This window comes from Taeniopygia guttata, chromosome 20, assembly GCF_048771995.1.
Source record: "Taeniopygia guttata chromosome 20, bTaeGut7.mat, whole genome shotgun sequence".
Classification (NCBI taxonomy): domain Eukaryota; kingdom Metazoa; phylum Chordata; class Aves; order Passeriformes; family Estrildidae; genus Taeniopygia; species Taeniopygia guttata.
Window position 1 is genome coordinate 3,305,632 of NC_133045.1, and position 16,389 is coordinate 3,322,020.

Below are 16,389 nucleotides of genomic sequence, written 5' to 3' on the forward strand. Positions count from 1 at the left end.
AGGCCCCTGCTCCCAGCACGTGCTGCAGCTGTCGGGGACCTACCTGGGATTTGTCAGATGAAGTCCTTTCCTTTGATCCTTCTGTCAATACTGTCAGGGCTGCTTTCCCTTCCATTCCTCCACCTCAGTAATGATAACACAGATGTAGCAGAGTGTTCTCCCAGCCCTGCCGGGGCGTTCACGGCCCTGTGCTGTGGGCACAGCTCAGGGTGCTGCCACAGGAGGATCCACAGGTGGGGAGCAGACTCCCTCCACACACCCTGGCTGTGTGGGAGGCTGTGTCCTGGTGGGGCAGTGGGATGCTGGTGGATATTCCCCATTTCTGTGGCAGCCAGGCATGGCACCCACAGGGGGCTGTGCTCGAAGGGTTAATATCACCAAGATGCTGCTGCTGAGGTTTGTTAAACCCCTTATTACATCCTGCAGCACTGCTAATTATGTGTTCATAAACCAAAATCAATTAACCAGGGCTCTCCCTGCTCCTGCCTCTTCACATCCCTCTCCATCATTAGCCCAAAGTCTGGGAATGCCTGCCTTGGTCCTGCCCCCAAAGCTGTTCCAGAGCCTTTTGAGGACCCCACTGGTGCTCTTGGACTAAAACTGGGAGCTGCACACTCATCCTGCCTTTGGGGCAGCTGCAGAGGAGGTGAAGGGCAGCCAATATCCTTCTTCAAATACAGAAAAAATTACCACAACAAGGAAAGCAATAAATTCTTCCCTGTGTTCAAAGGCAAGGGATTTGCTTTGTAGGGAGAGAGATTTGGGTTATCTGCCTGGAATTTAAAGGTTTTTGATGGGATGTTAGGCACACAGGCAGAGTTTAGGGAGAGCTGACCCTGTCCTGAGGCTTCTTGAGACCTGGCTACTGAATTTTCCACTACTGTTAATAAGGGTTCAGAGCAGGGGGCAGCTCCCCCAGCCACACCATCCCTGTCTGGCCCAGGGTCCCAAGTTCTGACCCTCTGGGCTGGGCTGAACCTCGTTTTTGAGCTGGATGTGTCCTTTCAGCACCTGAAGAGGCAGATAAAAACAGGGAACAGCTAATTGCAAAGGCAGATAGTGACAGGACAAGTGGGAATGGATTCAAACTGAAAGAGTTTAGTTTTTAGGTTGGATATTGGGAAGGATTTTTATCTTGTGAGGGTGGGGAGGCCCTGGCACAGGGTGCCCAGAGCAGCTGTGGCTGCCCCTGGATCCCTGGCAGTGCCCAAGGACAGGTTGGATGGGGCTTGGAGCAGCCTGGGACAGTGGAAGGTGCCCCTGGCCATGGCAGGGGTGGATTGAGATGGGCTTTAAGGTCCCTTGAACCCAAAGCACTCTTTGTCTCTGTGAGCCAGCCCTGATGGTGGATGGCAGGCTCAGCTCCCAGTAGCTCCCCTGGAGCAATTCCAGCTCCAGGACAATTAGCCAACAGCTGGAATACCATTTAAGCACAGCTGCCATCATGCAAATTTAGAGATTAGTAGGGATTAAAGTGGTTTGGAAAGCCCCACAATTTCTCATTAATGCTCTGGGCTCCCTAATAGCCAACTGCCCTCCATTCCCCAGATGGTGCCCAAGGCTGGAGATGGGTCACTGTGCCCTCCCTGGTGGCCCAGAGCAGCCACCAGCCCTTGGAGAGAAGCAGAGGCAGCCCTGCAGAAATGTAGGGAGTTGGCCAGATGGCTGTCAAAATTTTGGTTATTTCTTTGCACAGTTGCCCCTGAATTGCCAAGGCCACCTTTCAGTGGCTCCCTGTACTGCTGCCCCACAAACCTTCTCAGTGGAGGCCTCCAAAGGGCTCCAAATCCACGGCCACGGTGACCCAAAGGTGACAGAGCTGGGGATACCTGCTGGGCTGCAGGGGGATGGACATCATGGGGGGCACTTGGCTTCAGAGAGGACAAACCACAGGCACCTGGTGGCCCCAAAGCCCCCAGTGATGATCCCTTCCAGACCTTCTCCCAGGGCTGGGAACCTCCTCCCTGTGATTTCAGTCTCAGGGCCACTTACCTGCCACACACACAAAGAATGCACATCTCAGAAGCTCTCCCTGGGGGAAATCTTGTCTCCACACCATGATAACACCAGGAAGGTTTTCATAATGTTCCATTTCCTCCCTTATTCTAATCATAGTGTATTTATTATGAAATTAATTATGTTGATATTGCAGAGCGACAAGAGGGTGGGGCAGGTGGGGATGTGATGGGAGAAGAGAGGGTTGGAAAGCTGAGGAGGACAAACCAGAGGCCACATCCAGGATGTCCCCCAGAAAAAGGAGAGACTGCTTCAGCTCTACTTTTCATACATTTTATTATAAAGAAAGGTAAGATAAGCATTGTGAACCGAATGTACCAGGTGCTGCCAAAGCAGCACCCTCAAACAAAATAAAAAATAAAAAAACCCGAAAAATGCACCTTATGAGAAACTGTAATTATGCTCTCTAATTGTTCATAAATAGACAAAAATCATTGTCAGCAATTTTTTAAATAGATGGACATATGGCCGGAAAAAAATAATAGTGCCATACAACATGGATATAAATTGTCCATTTCTTGCTGTACAAATAATAGAAACAAGTTTGGCAGGCTTTTTTTTGTTGTTTTTTTATACACATCTCCCTTCTATGTATAACTAAAAAATGTGCTACAATTAATATAAAATGCTTTTACTATAAAGTAAACTACTAATTTCTTTCACAAAAAAATCTTAAAGATGTCTTTAGCACAGCTCTAAAACACTTAGTAAACTACTTACAACTATCCAACAAATTATATTTTCATGATCTCTTTCACATTTGTCCCCTCATAGTTTGCCTTCTGCTCTCTCCCCCACCTACCTAGCAATAGTTTTTATTTATTTTTGTAATTTTTTTTTTTCGCCAGACCGTCCAAGGCCTTTGCATGTACAATATTCACACAAACTTCACATTTTCTTGCACAAAGTTTAGTGCTGTTAGCAAGTCAAAAGAGTGCATCCTCCTACTGAGCTGGCCTAATGCTGCAGGACACCAGACCTGGGTTTATGCTGCGTCTAAAAGCAGTTCACTAGGAAAATAGTCCGTAGCTAAGCTGATGGCAAGCAGAAAAACGGTGTCCTTAGCTTAACTTCATTATTTTTTTGTTGGTTTTGCACTTATTTTATAATTTTTATTTGAATTTTCTCTCTCTATTTATTTTTTTGTTCTTTGCGATTGACGAGGTGGGGTATTTTTGTTGTTTTTTTTTTTTTTTGGAAGGGCCTTCCACTGAAAGTAGACTTTTTATATATTTTTTTTTTTAGAGTTCAAAAAGAAAAGAAAATAAAAAACCAAAACTGCTCTTAGAGCCTGGAAACGAAGCCAGCGCCGAGGAGCGGTGGCGGCTGTCCCGCCCGGCCGACCCGCCCGTGCCTCCCGCTCGGGCTGCAGGATTGAGCCTCTCCAGTGTCCTTGTCTGAGCCTCCTCCAGAGGGATGCTGAGCCTTAGGTGAGGTAGAGTGCCTTGTCCCTTGGCAGCATGCTGTAAGAGAAAGCAGAGCAGTGAGACAGCAGGGAAGGGGCTGGCACAGCTGGCACAGCTGGCGCACGCTTTGTGCCATGCCGTGGCTTTTGGGGTGATGCTGTTTGGGATTTTACCTTTTTTTTTCTTTTATATTGATGCCTTAAGTTTTTAGCTTTTACATTTTCCAGACCTTGCACTAGTATATAACTCTGAACTCCATGCAGTTTCTTCACATTTTGGCCAGACAAAACAATCCTTTTCCAGATGGGAACAAGCAAGGGCATCATTGCAGCCTCAGGCCCAAAAAAGTACAAACAAAAGTGAAATGTGGGGAGCAAACTGGGGGAATGTGACTTCATTACCTGAAGCTGTAATTGTACAATTAACCCCTGATATGCAAATAGACCAAATAGAAAAATTCGTGACTTTTATCTGTCTTGGGTGCAGCCTCTGCCAGGCTCTTGCACTGCCCAAATGTATCCATTGAAGGCTTTCCATAAATACCTACTTTATTCTTTTAACTCTGTACAGCTCTGTTCTAGGCAGCCACTCCAAGACATCAATATAGTCTCTGTATTATTTTCACATATATTTGTAACCTATTGTGTTACTGACTAGTTTTCCCAGTAGTTTTCCATGCCCTTTCCCTAGGCAGAAAGACAAAACATATCCCAAAACCCCTGTCCTATCTCGGTTTTCCCGGGCAACCAAAGTGGAAAAACACCTCTTCAGAGACATTTTCATCAACAAAGTACCAGTCCCATGAGAAGGAGGGAAGACTTAGAAGGGGATTGACCCAGGGTGGGAATTGCATCACCACTCGTGCTCCTAACTGGTGTTTTTTGCCAATGATGCTAATTTACCAAACTTATAAAACTGTCTGCACCCCCGTGGGGGGTGGGCTTTTGTGGACATCTTTCCATAACTGACCCTGAAGGCCTCCAACAAAGACCAGCTTTCATATTACCTCCTTTATTAATATTATCTCAAAAGTGTGTGCTATTTCATGTACAGGTTGAAAAAAGGCATCAAGGGCACAAAACACAGGGAGGGCTGCACACAGAGGGACCAGAGCAGGATAATTCAGGTTGGAAAACCCCTCTAAGATCAAGTCCAACCATTGTCCCAGCACTGCCAAACCATGTCCCCAAGTGTCACATCCACATGCCTTTTAAAGCCCTCCCAGGGATGGTGTCTCCACCACTGCCCTGGGAAGCCCTTCCAATGTCTGACCAGTCTTTCCCTGCTGTGGGACTCTTCATTCTCTTCATTCCCATCCTGCCTCGACAGCGACACCCTGCAGATATTTTTTCCAAATTCCCAATCTAATCAGGGTACCCAATACCCTGGTGCAACTTGAGGTTGTTTCATCTTGTCCTGTCCCTTGTTACCTGGGAGAAGAGCCCAACCCTCACCTGGCTACGCCCTCTTTCAGGGGGTAGCCCTGACCTAACCCTAGGGGGTAACCCTAACTCCAACGCTGAATTTCAGGCTGTAGTTGTAGAGAGTGAGAAGATCCCCCTGAGACTGAGAGTTGGATGCAATTTTATTTCTTTCTGAATTTCAGCTATAAGGGCCACAACATCAGTTTCTTCCTCTGGCTTGGTGGGGCTGCAGTGCAGGGCCAGCTCTGGGGGTCCCTGCAGATCCCACCAGCAGGATTTTGGAATGCTCTGCCTGGGATCAGCCCCGGGGCCACCATCCCCTGCTTCACCACACCTGAGGCTGAAGCAAGGTGGTTTAGAGAGTTAATTTTGGATCAAATGTGCTCATTCTCACACTACATAAGGAGAGCCCAAAGAGGGAGCCCAGACACTCTTTTTTTTTTTTGTTTGAGACAATGTAGAGAGAAAGTCTGAAGTCCCTCTACCCTGGCTGATGATCTGTGGGGGTTTTGCTCTGAGATTCAGGACTTTCAGTGGGGTTTATCACCTGCACATACACAATGGAAACATCACCAACTCCATAAAGACATCTTGGCCTTAAAAAGTGTTAAAAGTTTAAGTTAAAAGTCTTGGGAGGTTCTGGTGTGAGTGTGTTTGTGAGTGGAATAATAGGGAAGGAGCAGACAGCAAAGCAGGGTGGTGTTGGTAGAGCTGTCTTCTGACAGAGTCAAAAGCCCACCCTCTGCTAATCTCCACATGTTATAATCTGCATTTAAAATGCACAGGCTTCCCTCCTGCACTCAGAAAAGACTGAATGCCACTGAGCAGCAGCGAGGTATTCCAGTCCTAAAACTTCATTAATTTTACACAGCATTCTACAGAGCATTTCCCAGTTCATTACAAAGTATTACCATAAATAATTGAATCCAAACTAAGTGCAGTTGTGATGGGTTATCTCTGCCTTTTTTATAGGGTTTGCTCATTTAGCTCCTGATTTGGAAAATTCTCCCCTTTGGAGAGGATCACTTCATTGCTGGAAGGAATTAGGGAGGTTATAAATGTCTGGATCTAGTGGCTGTACATGGTTTTTTTGTGCCTGGACAAAGTGTAATGGACAGTGTCCCATCTTTTAGCCTAAATGAGAGTGGGAAGAGGGAGGAAAAGTTGCTAAAGGATGTCAGCCAAAGAGACCCTAATCCGTGTCTTGCAAATGAGAGGAAGGACATGGAAAGATGAATCCAGTTCAGTGTTATCCCAAAAATACCTATGTGTGAGGGGACAAAGATAAATCATAGAATGTTTTAGGATGGAAAGGACACAACCCCTGGAGAAGGTGTGGAGAGATTTGTAATCAGAAAACAAGGCAGAAAAAACAAGGGAGCTGCTTTGAGGAGTTAAAATTGAATTAGAGATTAAGAAAGATTTGCACGTGATTGCAAACCAAGCTGCACCTCTGGTGGAGGTGGGAGGCAGCTCCCTTGGAGAAAATCACTGTGAAAACAGAGGAATTCAGTGCCTGGGAAAGAGTGAGTGCCAGAATCAGGCTGTCAGGTGAGGGAGACAGGGGACTAGGAAAGGAGTTTGTGATGTGGTGGCAAAAAAGCATTGAAATTGTCTGCTGCAGTCGCTTGTGGGAAGTGATAGTCAAACACCAAGCAGGAGCTGAGAAATGCTCCCCATGTCTTCACTCACAATCCAGGACAGCTTGGGCTTCAGCCCAGAAAGAACCAGGAAAATTGGATGGAAGTCAGTAAGCAAACAGTCATTAAGAATAAGGAGAGCAGGAGGTAAGAAACATTGAAAACTCTCTCTCCAGCACGGCTGAGTTATGAATTAAGGAGTGGCTGCTCACAGGATCCCAGAATTTGAGGGAAGACGTGTGATTTGATGGATTGTAACTAGCAAGGATAGGCTGGGAAACAAAAATCCCTACAGCAGTTCCCTTATTAGATAGAGAAGGACAGAGAGGAACACAACCTTGTCAGTTTTTCACAAGTTATCTGGCTGACAAACACAAAAGAAAACGAGGCTTGGGAGGTTTTACCCCAGCTAGCCCAGTGCCAACAGATGTTGGAAGCTAAAGAAATATCAAAGTTAGACATGAAATAAAATTCATAACCCAACAGGGCTGTGTGTGTGCTGGGGAGGTTGGGATGATCTTCTCTTCCAGGAGTCTGGGGCTCTATAGCTGAGTCACATCCCATCAAGGAACAATCCCTTCTCTTTCCAGCCAGATTTTGCTCCTCACGGTGTTGCTTTAATTGCAATTAAGCCAAACGCCCTTCTGAGGTTGAAATGAGCCATTATATGGTCCAGAGACTTCCCAAATATACCTAGGGCAGCACTGATGAACCAAACCCATGGAGACAAAATCCCTTTATCACTGCTGTGCCCGAGATCTGCTGAGGGTTGGACCCACCCAGCTAATGAAAAGGTGCTGTGGAGGAGCCCAGTGACAACTTGGAATGTCACTTGGAAATTAGAACAAAGTGCATTGGAGAAAGGAGAAGAGTCAGGGAGATAATGGAATCCTAGAGTGGACTGGGTGGGAATGGGCCTCAAAGCTCATCTCATTCCCATGGGCACCTCCCACTGTCCCAGGCTGCTCCCAGCCCCATCCAGCCTGGCCTTGGGCACTGCCAGGGATCCAGGGGCAGCCACAGCTGCTCTGGGCACCTGTGCCAGGGCCTGCCCACCCTCACAGGGAGGAATTCCTCCCCAATATCCCATCTAACCCTGCCCTGGCAGTGGGAAGCCATTCCCCCTTGCCCCATCATTCCTTGCCCTGGGTGAGGAGATCCAGATCATCTCTTTTCTTGGCTTGTGAGCAGCCTTGAGACACAGGGAGCTGCAGATGTCAGGGACTGCTCCAGGTGATGCAGAGGGGGCACTGAGGCTGCAAATCCCAGGGCAGCAGAAGCAGGAGGTGAGGGCACTGCTGGCATACCAGGCTTTGCAATAAATGAGAACAATCCAGCTTTGGGCACTGGCTGCCAGCAGCTCCTGTGCCTTTAGTCACAGGAGATGGCTCCTTCCTCAGCAGACACTATGATACTTTCAGTGCACTAAGCACTTTCTGCAGGACTGATCTCTATCCATCTGAGTTCCTCGCTATAATCTACTCTAATAATTATCTGGAAGTCTCTGCATAATCTGTCTGGGTTTAGAATGACTTCTTTTTTCCAGGAAGCTGTGATAAACCCATGAAATTTGATATTTCTGCTGTGACAAAGGCATGAAATGCATGAGCTTTGATCATGAATTGCATGGGCCCTCTGCTTACAGTGTGGCACTCCAGCCAGATGTCACAGAGCTTGTTTTAGCAACCCAGGACTCAGTCCCCCCTGCTATGGGGACATTTCACCTGTTTCTGGAGTGCCTTGGGCTTCCTGCATGGGACCCAGGCAGTGGGATTTGCAGAGGGAATCAAATGTTTTCCCAGCTGATCCCTTAAGAAGTGATGCTTATTTCTAGGGGAGTTGATTCCTGGGATCTGCCCAGCACCTCTGGAAATCGGGATCCATGTGCCACACCCTCCTTCAGTATTTTACCCACAACATGTGAAGTGACTTTTACAATCAGGTCCTGGTCATGTTCCTTCTTCCAGGCTGTCTGCAGAGACTTCAGGAAGGAGCATGCAAAGGTCAGACCTATCCATGTCCCTGAGCCCCTCGGGCAGGCAGACAGCAGGGATATTTAAATGGATCAGGCAGTTATTTATTGCCCTGGAAGAAATAAATGTCTGCACACTCTGTGCCCAGCCCAGCAGTTGTGAGTGCTCTGCTGGCACAGACAGGAGCTGTGCTCTGAAAAGCCTGGGAGCTGGTTGTTATTTCTGGTCAAAGCTCCGTGTTCCAGCACTTGAAGGAAATCAATACTCAACCATATCCAACCTCCTTCCCAACCTGTTCCCACAGAGAACCCCAGGAATGTTCTAGAGAGCACAACTGAGCCTCCAAACCATTAGAGCTGAGCCAAGAGCAGTGGGCTGGGCAGAGGTTGGAAATGGCTTCCACATACTCCTCGTTCCCCAGCTTTAAGACTACCCTGATACTTCATTTATTGAGGATTCTCAGCAGCATTAAAGGGACCTTCCCACTGGCACAGTCATGCCAGAGCCTGTAGGGCATTAGGGGAAGATGTGTGTAGTGTCAGCAGGGCTTTCCTGCATGGTGCAGGGGATGGAGCATTGTGAGGCCCTTGGGAGGATGGAGCATTTGCACAGTAACCCCAGGAATGGTAAGGGTTCTGCTGGGAGAGACAATTACGGGAGGCTGTGGCCTCAGTGATAAGAGCAATTGCTTTAGGAACAGAAGAACATTGCTTATCAGAGAATCATCTGGGTTGGAAGGGAGCTTAAAGCCCATCTCAATCCACCCCCTGCCACGGGCAGGGACACCTTCCACTGTCCCAGGCTGCTCCAAGCCCCATCCAACCTGGCCTTGGACACTTCCATGGATTCAGGGGCAGCCCCAGCTTCTTGACACCCTGTGCCAGGGCCTGCCCACCCTCACAGGGAACAATTTCTTCCTCATCTATAATCTAAATTTCTTCTCTTTCAGTTTAAAGCCATTCCCCCTTGTCCTATAACTATCTGCCTTTGCAATTAGTTGCTCTCCAACTTTTTAATATGACTCTTTAAGTACTGGAAGGCCACCTTGAGGCCTGGCCTTATGGACATGGCTGCTTTCAAACCTCCAGGAACTCTGCTGGGGGGACTACTTCAGAAAGAAATGTGTCTAACTCTTCCATGGAAATAAATAAATAAAAAAATAGGAAAGCAAAATACAACTTTTCATGTCCAGTGAAGAATTTATCCTCGCTTTTTAAGCTACCTGCTTCAGCAAGCCTACAGAGGTGAGGGAGCCTTGAGCTTCCCTGAGCACAGCTGGCTGTACATTTTAGGGCAGACATGGAGCTGTTGGGCCCTGCCCCAGCCCAGATGTGCACTAGCAATGAGCTGTTTTGTTACTGGCCTGCAGTGGTTGACCCCACACTCCCTGCTGGGGTAGTCGTTGTCCCACTCGGTGCTGCCGGGGGGGTTTGATGCACCAGGGGAGCGGGGTCCAACACTGTTCTGAAACTCAGACGAAATATGGGAGAAGTCCTGCAGGGTGGAGAGGAAAAGGAGGGTTACAGGAGCATACAAAGCAGGAGAACTGCAGATTTAATAATAGTGCATAATCACATTTACAGGTGTTGTCCCCAAAACGTGTCAGTTCAGAGCACAGGAGGAGCCCCAGGGACAAGAGGAAGCTCCAAGCCCAGACATGGTGTCAGTGCAGCAGCACATCTGATGTCCCTTTTCCCTGCTCTGTTTGTCAGGAACCCCCTTCTCGGGGGTAGGAGTTGCTGTGGAGGGCACACAGCCACAAAAGCCTTTGGGATTTTTGCAGTCTGGCCACCAAAGCTGGTGTCCAGTGCAGTGCTGAGTTCCCCACCCCAGTGCTCAGGAACAAGGGACAGCCACACAAGCAACTCTGCCCCCATGAGCTGCCACCACTGGCAATTCTGCAAGGACACTGAGGGGCTGCTTTAGCTGAAAGCTGATCAGTTTTCCCCATTTTTGAGGGTGGGTTTAATTAAATTTATATCCATTAGGCAAAGCATATAAACCAGATTCATGATAGTTACCTGGCAAATAACATGATTTTTTTCCAAAATACCCAAATTAGGGTAAGGGGGGGGGGTATTTTTTATTTTTAATATTTTATTCACAAACTATGTGGAATGAAGTTTCACAAAATGCTGCCCTCAGCAACAGCTCCCACCCCAATGAGTGAGTGTGAGAATCCCCTATAACACTCTCATCAAATTACAGAAGCCACTGTGGCTGTGCAGAGCTAAAGCCCAGCCCCTGTGCTGGAGAAGTCAGGATCATTCAAATTGCAGAAGACCTCCAAGATCACTGAGTGCAGCCATTAACCCAGCACTGCCACCCCACCACCAAAGCCTGTCCCCAAGTGCCACATCTACACATTTTTTTGAATGCTTCCAGGAATGGTGGCTCCACCACTTCTCTGGGCAGCTGTTCCACTGCCTGATAACCCTTTCAACACAGACATTTTCCTTAATTTTCAATCTGAACATTCACTGCACAACTCGAGGCTATTTCTTCTTGTCCCATCCCTGTTCCCTGGGAGCACAGCCTGACCCACCTGGCTGTCCTCTCCTGTCAGGAGTTGTGCAGAGCCACAAGGACACTGAGGGGCTGCTTTAACTGAAAGCTGATCAGTTTTCCCCATTTTTTGGGGTGGGTTTAATTAAATTTATATCCATTAGGGAATGTATATAAACCAGATTCACGATAGTTACCTGGCAAAGAACATGATTTTTTCCAAAATACCCAAATTAGGGCAATGGGGCGTTGTGCAGAGCCACAAGGTGCTGCAGAATTTCTGAGAGAGAGGGCATGATTTATGTTTGGAAGAGAATTGAGCTGCCCCTCAGACTAGGCCCTGATAAGCGGCCTTGGTGGGGTCTGTAAGCCTCTGATGCAGTAAGAATTCAGTTGTGGCACAGTTAGAAATTATGTTAAGGTGACTACAAAGTAATGAGCTATTGAGTATGAATTAGGGTAGAGCTGCAGTGTGAAAAGCCTGACCACCTTAAGACAAAGACAAACAATGTTGGTTTGCCAATGGGAGTGCCTTTGTAACCTGTAAACTATGTAGAAGTGTATATAAACTGCCATCTTCTCTCGAATAATCAGAGAACGTTGCATTAACCACATTGGTTCGAAGTGCGCTCTGTCCTGTCCAGCTTTCCTGTTTTATGAGGACCCTGAGTTCGACAAGGTGCCCCCCGAGCATCCTTTTCTCCAGGCTGAGCCCCTTTCCCGTCTCCCTCAGCCCCTCCTGGTGCTCCATTCCCATCTTTGGAGGATTCCCTGGAGCAGAACACCCAGCCCAAGGCGCCGGAGAGGCGCAGCACTGACCTGCTGGCCGGGCGGCGAGGCGGTGATGGGGGGCTGTACCTGTAGTGCCATGGGGGGGGACAGGAGGGGCTGCTGGGGGACCTGCTGCATGCTGAGGGGCTGGGGCAGGAGCGAGCTCTGCGGGTGGTGCAAGGACAGCTGCTGGTGGAGCGGGGGGCTGATCTGGAAGGAGGGCGGGGGGGAGGCACTGAGGCTGGGCAGCAGGGGCTTGGAGGGCAGGGTCCGGGCCAGCCCGGCGTGGGGGTGCCCACGGTAGCTCTGCAGCTCCGACGGGGACAGGAAGGAGCCCAGGCCGGGGTAGGGAGAGGATGCCTGCGGAGGCATGGGGTACATGGGCTGCTTGGGGGGGATCATCTTGGAAGGGGGGTTGCTCTGGGTGCTTTTCGTCTCCCCCTGGTCGGCAGAGCTCTGTGGGGAAACAGAGTGGAAGGTGGTGAGGAAGGAAAAGAGGAAACATCGATATTCATCCCGAGATATCCAGCAGTGCAGCTGAGCTTCCCATGAATCCTGCTCCTCTCCTGTTACAGTGAGCTCATGGCACCCTTTTGCCCCCCTTCCCCCGGGACCCTGTGGCTCTGATCAAGATAACCCCTGGATCCTCCTTCCTGCCCCAACGGGGTTGGTGGAGAGCCAGAGAAGCCCACCCTGTCCAAAACCTATATAGACCCCTGACATTTCCTGTTCTCTCTCTCTTTTGCCTCGCTCTCCCATGGACACCACAGAATAAAGAGAGCTGTTCCAACACCCTGGGGTAAGAGCCTCTTTTGAATACCTTTCCCTCTCCTGGTATTCTTCCCCTCACAGCCCCATATCTCTGGGGAAGTTGGATTATTTGGGGGGCTGCGTAGAGGGGGGGAAAACTACAGAAATTACACTCTCCCACCTCCCAGCCCCGCAGTAGCTGAGTGCAGCAGCCAGAGGTGGAAAACTAAAGCCCAGTAACTCAACGGTGCCTTTGGCAGAGCCTGGAGCATCAGGAGGAATGAACCTGATGCCTCAGGTTTGAGCTTTTATATTTTTCAGATTCTGTGCTGCTTTACTGTGTGGGTCTGGGCTTCGTATTATGGGATGGTGAGCTCTCTGCACAGAGCAGGGAGACAAAACAATTCCTTCTCCAGCTGGGCACCAAGGACAAATGATCCAAATCTCAGCCCCAAGAGCACAAACACTGTGGGCTGGAGAGAGAAAAACAAGCAGGATGGGACTGCCTGGGCTAGAGTTGGAATGGGACAATGAACTGCAAGGTGCCAATGGAGCAGAACTGATCCCAGTGAGAGCACCCCTGAGTGCTCGTGTATTTTGGGACCATTTTGGTTCATCTTGGGTGCAGCCCTGGCTGGGCTCTTGTGCTGCCCAAGGTGGATCCATTGAGGCCTTTTAATAAATCCTGACTTTATTCTTTAACTCTGTAAAGTTTCTGTTCTAGGGCAGCCTGCACAAGGCATCAAACCAGTGCAGAGGCAAACTGCCCATCACAGCTCACTGCTGTGGGTGGCTGACAAACCCCTCCTGCTTCCAACAGAGTACAAATGGGTCTATAAACCCTCTGCTTTCCCTATTCTGTGCATCCCAGCAGCTCTGGTGGGTCTATAATGCATGGGACAATCATGGCATCATTTTGGCAGGAAGGAGAGAAGGACAAGGGGAAATTTTCTGTGTTGGACAATGAGGGTTTTGTCCTGTGACAGGCCCTGTAATGATAGACCTGATCTTTTCTCACCCAGCAGCCAGGACCACACTGTGTGCTTTGCTCAAAACAAAGTTTTACAGAAGAGCAATTGGAGAAATTGGGAAAAAACCAAAGCCATAGAGCAGATGCCTCTATAACTTCCACGCCTTCCACAACTCCTGCCCCACACTGCTGAGAGGAACATTCAAGACAAGACCCTCAGAGGCTTCCAGAGGAACCAACAAGAGTTTTAAATCCTCAGCAAGTCCTTCCCATCCTGTTTTTCTGTCCTTGCTGCTGTTCTGTTGGGAAATTGGCAGCTACTGGTCTGCTCAGGGGCTCTGAGCCTTTCCAGCTCACCATCAGCACACAGGTCCTGCAGGTGAGGGGGGTTTGGGAGGTCACTTTAGTTCCCAGGGCAGCTGAATGTGATGATCAGGCTCTGAGGATGTGGTGTAGTACCAAGGAGTAGCTTTGAAGGGGGACCATTCACTACCCAAGGGCAGAATTACCCCTGAGCCAGGGGTAATCCACAGGAGCCACCCCAAACTCCCAGGCAGTGAATGCTGAGTTCCCTCTCTAGAGGTGTGGAGGAGGACAAGCTATGAAGTCCCTTGGGATGGGCATACACATCTAGGAGACTGGGCCCATCATTGCTCCCCAGTGTGGTCTTGCAGCACTGGGAGCTCCTCTCTGAGCCTGAAATGCCCTGGAATTTCACTATCAGACACTGGAATGGCCCCGGGTTTGGCCTGGCTGCAGTGTGGTAAGCACCTATGTGCTCACATCTCATCAACTCACAGTTATGGGGTTGATAAACTCCATAAAACTCCATAAAAACTCCCCAAAACTTCCTAAAAATCTGGTCTAGGCTGATCATGTACAGGAGAAGCAACCCCTGGGGTCCTGAGCAGGCGGGACAGCCCAAGTGCATGGAGCAGGGTGCAGCAGCATGCTGGTACAGTGAGCCCAGTACTGGGTGTCACCTTCCCCTGGGCCAGTCCCTGGTGCCACCTTGTCCTCCTGACCCCTTTGCTGCACTCACACCCCAAAAGTGGGCAAGGGAAAGTGGGCACAGGCAGCAGGGACCCCTTCACCCCACACAGGGACACTGATGAAACCTCCCTGCTGCTGAACCCATCCAACGTGGGGTCATGTTGCAGGGCTCTCAAGGCTCTCAAGGCCCTAACTGTGCTGCAGAGCCCCTCTTTCAGCCCCTTGGGAAGGTGCTAATGCTGGTATCAGTTCTGATATCCCAATTACACAGCATTTCTGATAAATGTGCTCCTCCCTGGAGGCTCCTGAGAGTTGTAACCTGTCCGTGAGTGTGGCTGTACCTTGGAGACGAGGCTGGCCCGGTACGCAGCCAGGGCTTTCAGGTACTCCTTCTTGGCAGCTTCTGTTTTCCTCTTGTATGCCTGGAAGGACCAAGGGATGGAAAATCATTAGTAAAGAGAACAGGAGGCTGCTGGGCTTGGCTGCACCCCACCTGCTCAGTGGGAACCCCCTTCAGTGGGGCTGTGTGCATGAAAAACTCAATTCTGCTGCAGAGGAATTTATGCCAATCCAAGAAAATGATTGGATTGGATCATGCTGGGATTTTTGATCTGATCCCATGCTGGGATCTCTGGTCAGAGTGGTCTGTGTGTTTAGACAGGTATTTGTAAGAGACACAATCTGATTTGATAAGATGAACAGAGTGAAATCCCTTCCCAACAGGAAGCAAAGTAAAGAGTGATCCAGGCTCTTGGAAGAGCAAGACAAAAGCCCAAATCCTCAAATGACAGGACTATCTTTAAAGTTCCTTCCAATTCAATCCATTCTATGATTCTGTGATTATGACCAGCTTAAAAACGAGACAGTCAGAATCCCTAAATTGTCCATTTGTTTTCTTGGTTTTTCCAATATTAATCCTCAAAACCCCAGCTCTTCCCTGCAGTCTGGACAGGTGGGAACTGCTTCCTGATCTTATAACAGCTGAGATTTTTGCCTCATTCTATGACTTGGTGAGCTGGAGCTTGCAGGGAAGCAGCAAGTACCAGGAGAGTTTGCTTCCCTAAGAAAAAAAATAAAAGATTTGGAAGAGTGAATTATGGTTTATTTTTCCATCTTTCCCCATAATGAGAGATGCCTCTTGATCATGTCAGTGCTGCTCCCCTTCCTGCCTGGATCCTGGTCCTCCACATGGAGGTGAAGACCTCCAATGGTGTGATCCAGTCTGCCCCCAGCAGTGAGTCCCCATGGGATTACACAGATTAAACTGAATAAAAAAGGAGTATTTTAAAATGGAATAAAAATTTCAGAATAAAGGACCCTCTTCTCCACTGGAAACCCAAAGCCTTCCTCAAGTGATACCTTGAAAGTTGATTTCAATTAAACAGATTTGTGTGTATTTAATTCAGCTTTAAAACAGCTTTCAGGAATTGAAACTCTGAAGCCTGGTGGGCACATTCTCTGTCCAGGATGATTTGGGTTGGATAGTGAGAAAAATTTCTTCATGGAAAGGGTTGCCCAGCCCTGGAACAGGTTGCCCAGGGAGGTGGTGGAGTCACCATTCCTGGAGGTGTATAAAAGACTTACGGATGTGGCACCTGGGGACGTGGTGGCCATGGCAGTGCTGGGCTGACAGTTGGACAGGATGATCCTAAAGGTATTTTCCAATCAAAACAATCCCCCAGTTCTATGATTTAGCTTATTTCCCCTGCAGATTTCCATGGCTATGGCAGATTCCCTCCCAACACTGACCTCTGAAGGAAGAGTTACCTTCCAGCAGTTGAACTGAATGTGAGTTTAAAATCAGTACAGATAAATTCTATTAAAAATGGATTGAAAGCCTTATTTTCATTGCTAAATCACAGCGAGTCCTGTAATGAAACGTTTTGACTCGACACACTGGAGGTCTCAGACAGCAATTTTCTGAAATGGAGCATTTCTCTA

The 16,389-nt window shown here is 48.7% G+C and overlaps 1 protein-coding gene across 1 annotated transcript in view; it reads right to left on the reverse strand.

Moving 5' to 3' along the window:
• Positions 1-2,275: 2,275 nt before the first annotated feature.
• Positions 2,276-16,389, reverse strand: part of TOX2 (TOX high mobility group box family member 2) — a 158,874-nt gene continuing 144,760 nt past the window's right edge. The window contains exons 6-9 of the mRNA XM_030288549.4: positions 14,790-14,870; positions 11,784-12,191; positions 9,823-9,953; positions 2,276-3,479 (exon numbers count right to left, since the gene is read on the reverse strand). Coding sequence (XP_030144409.1) covers positions 3,443-3,479; positions 9,823-9,953; positions 11,784-12,191; positions 14,790-14,870 — 657 coding nt within the window. The 3' untranslated portion in view covers positions 2,276-3,442. The remainder of the gene's footprint in view (positions 3,480-9,822; positions 9,954-11,783; positions 12,192-14,789; positions 14,871-16,389) is intronic.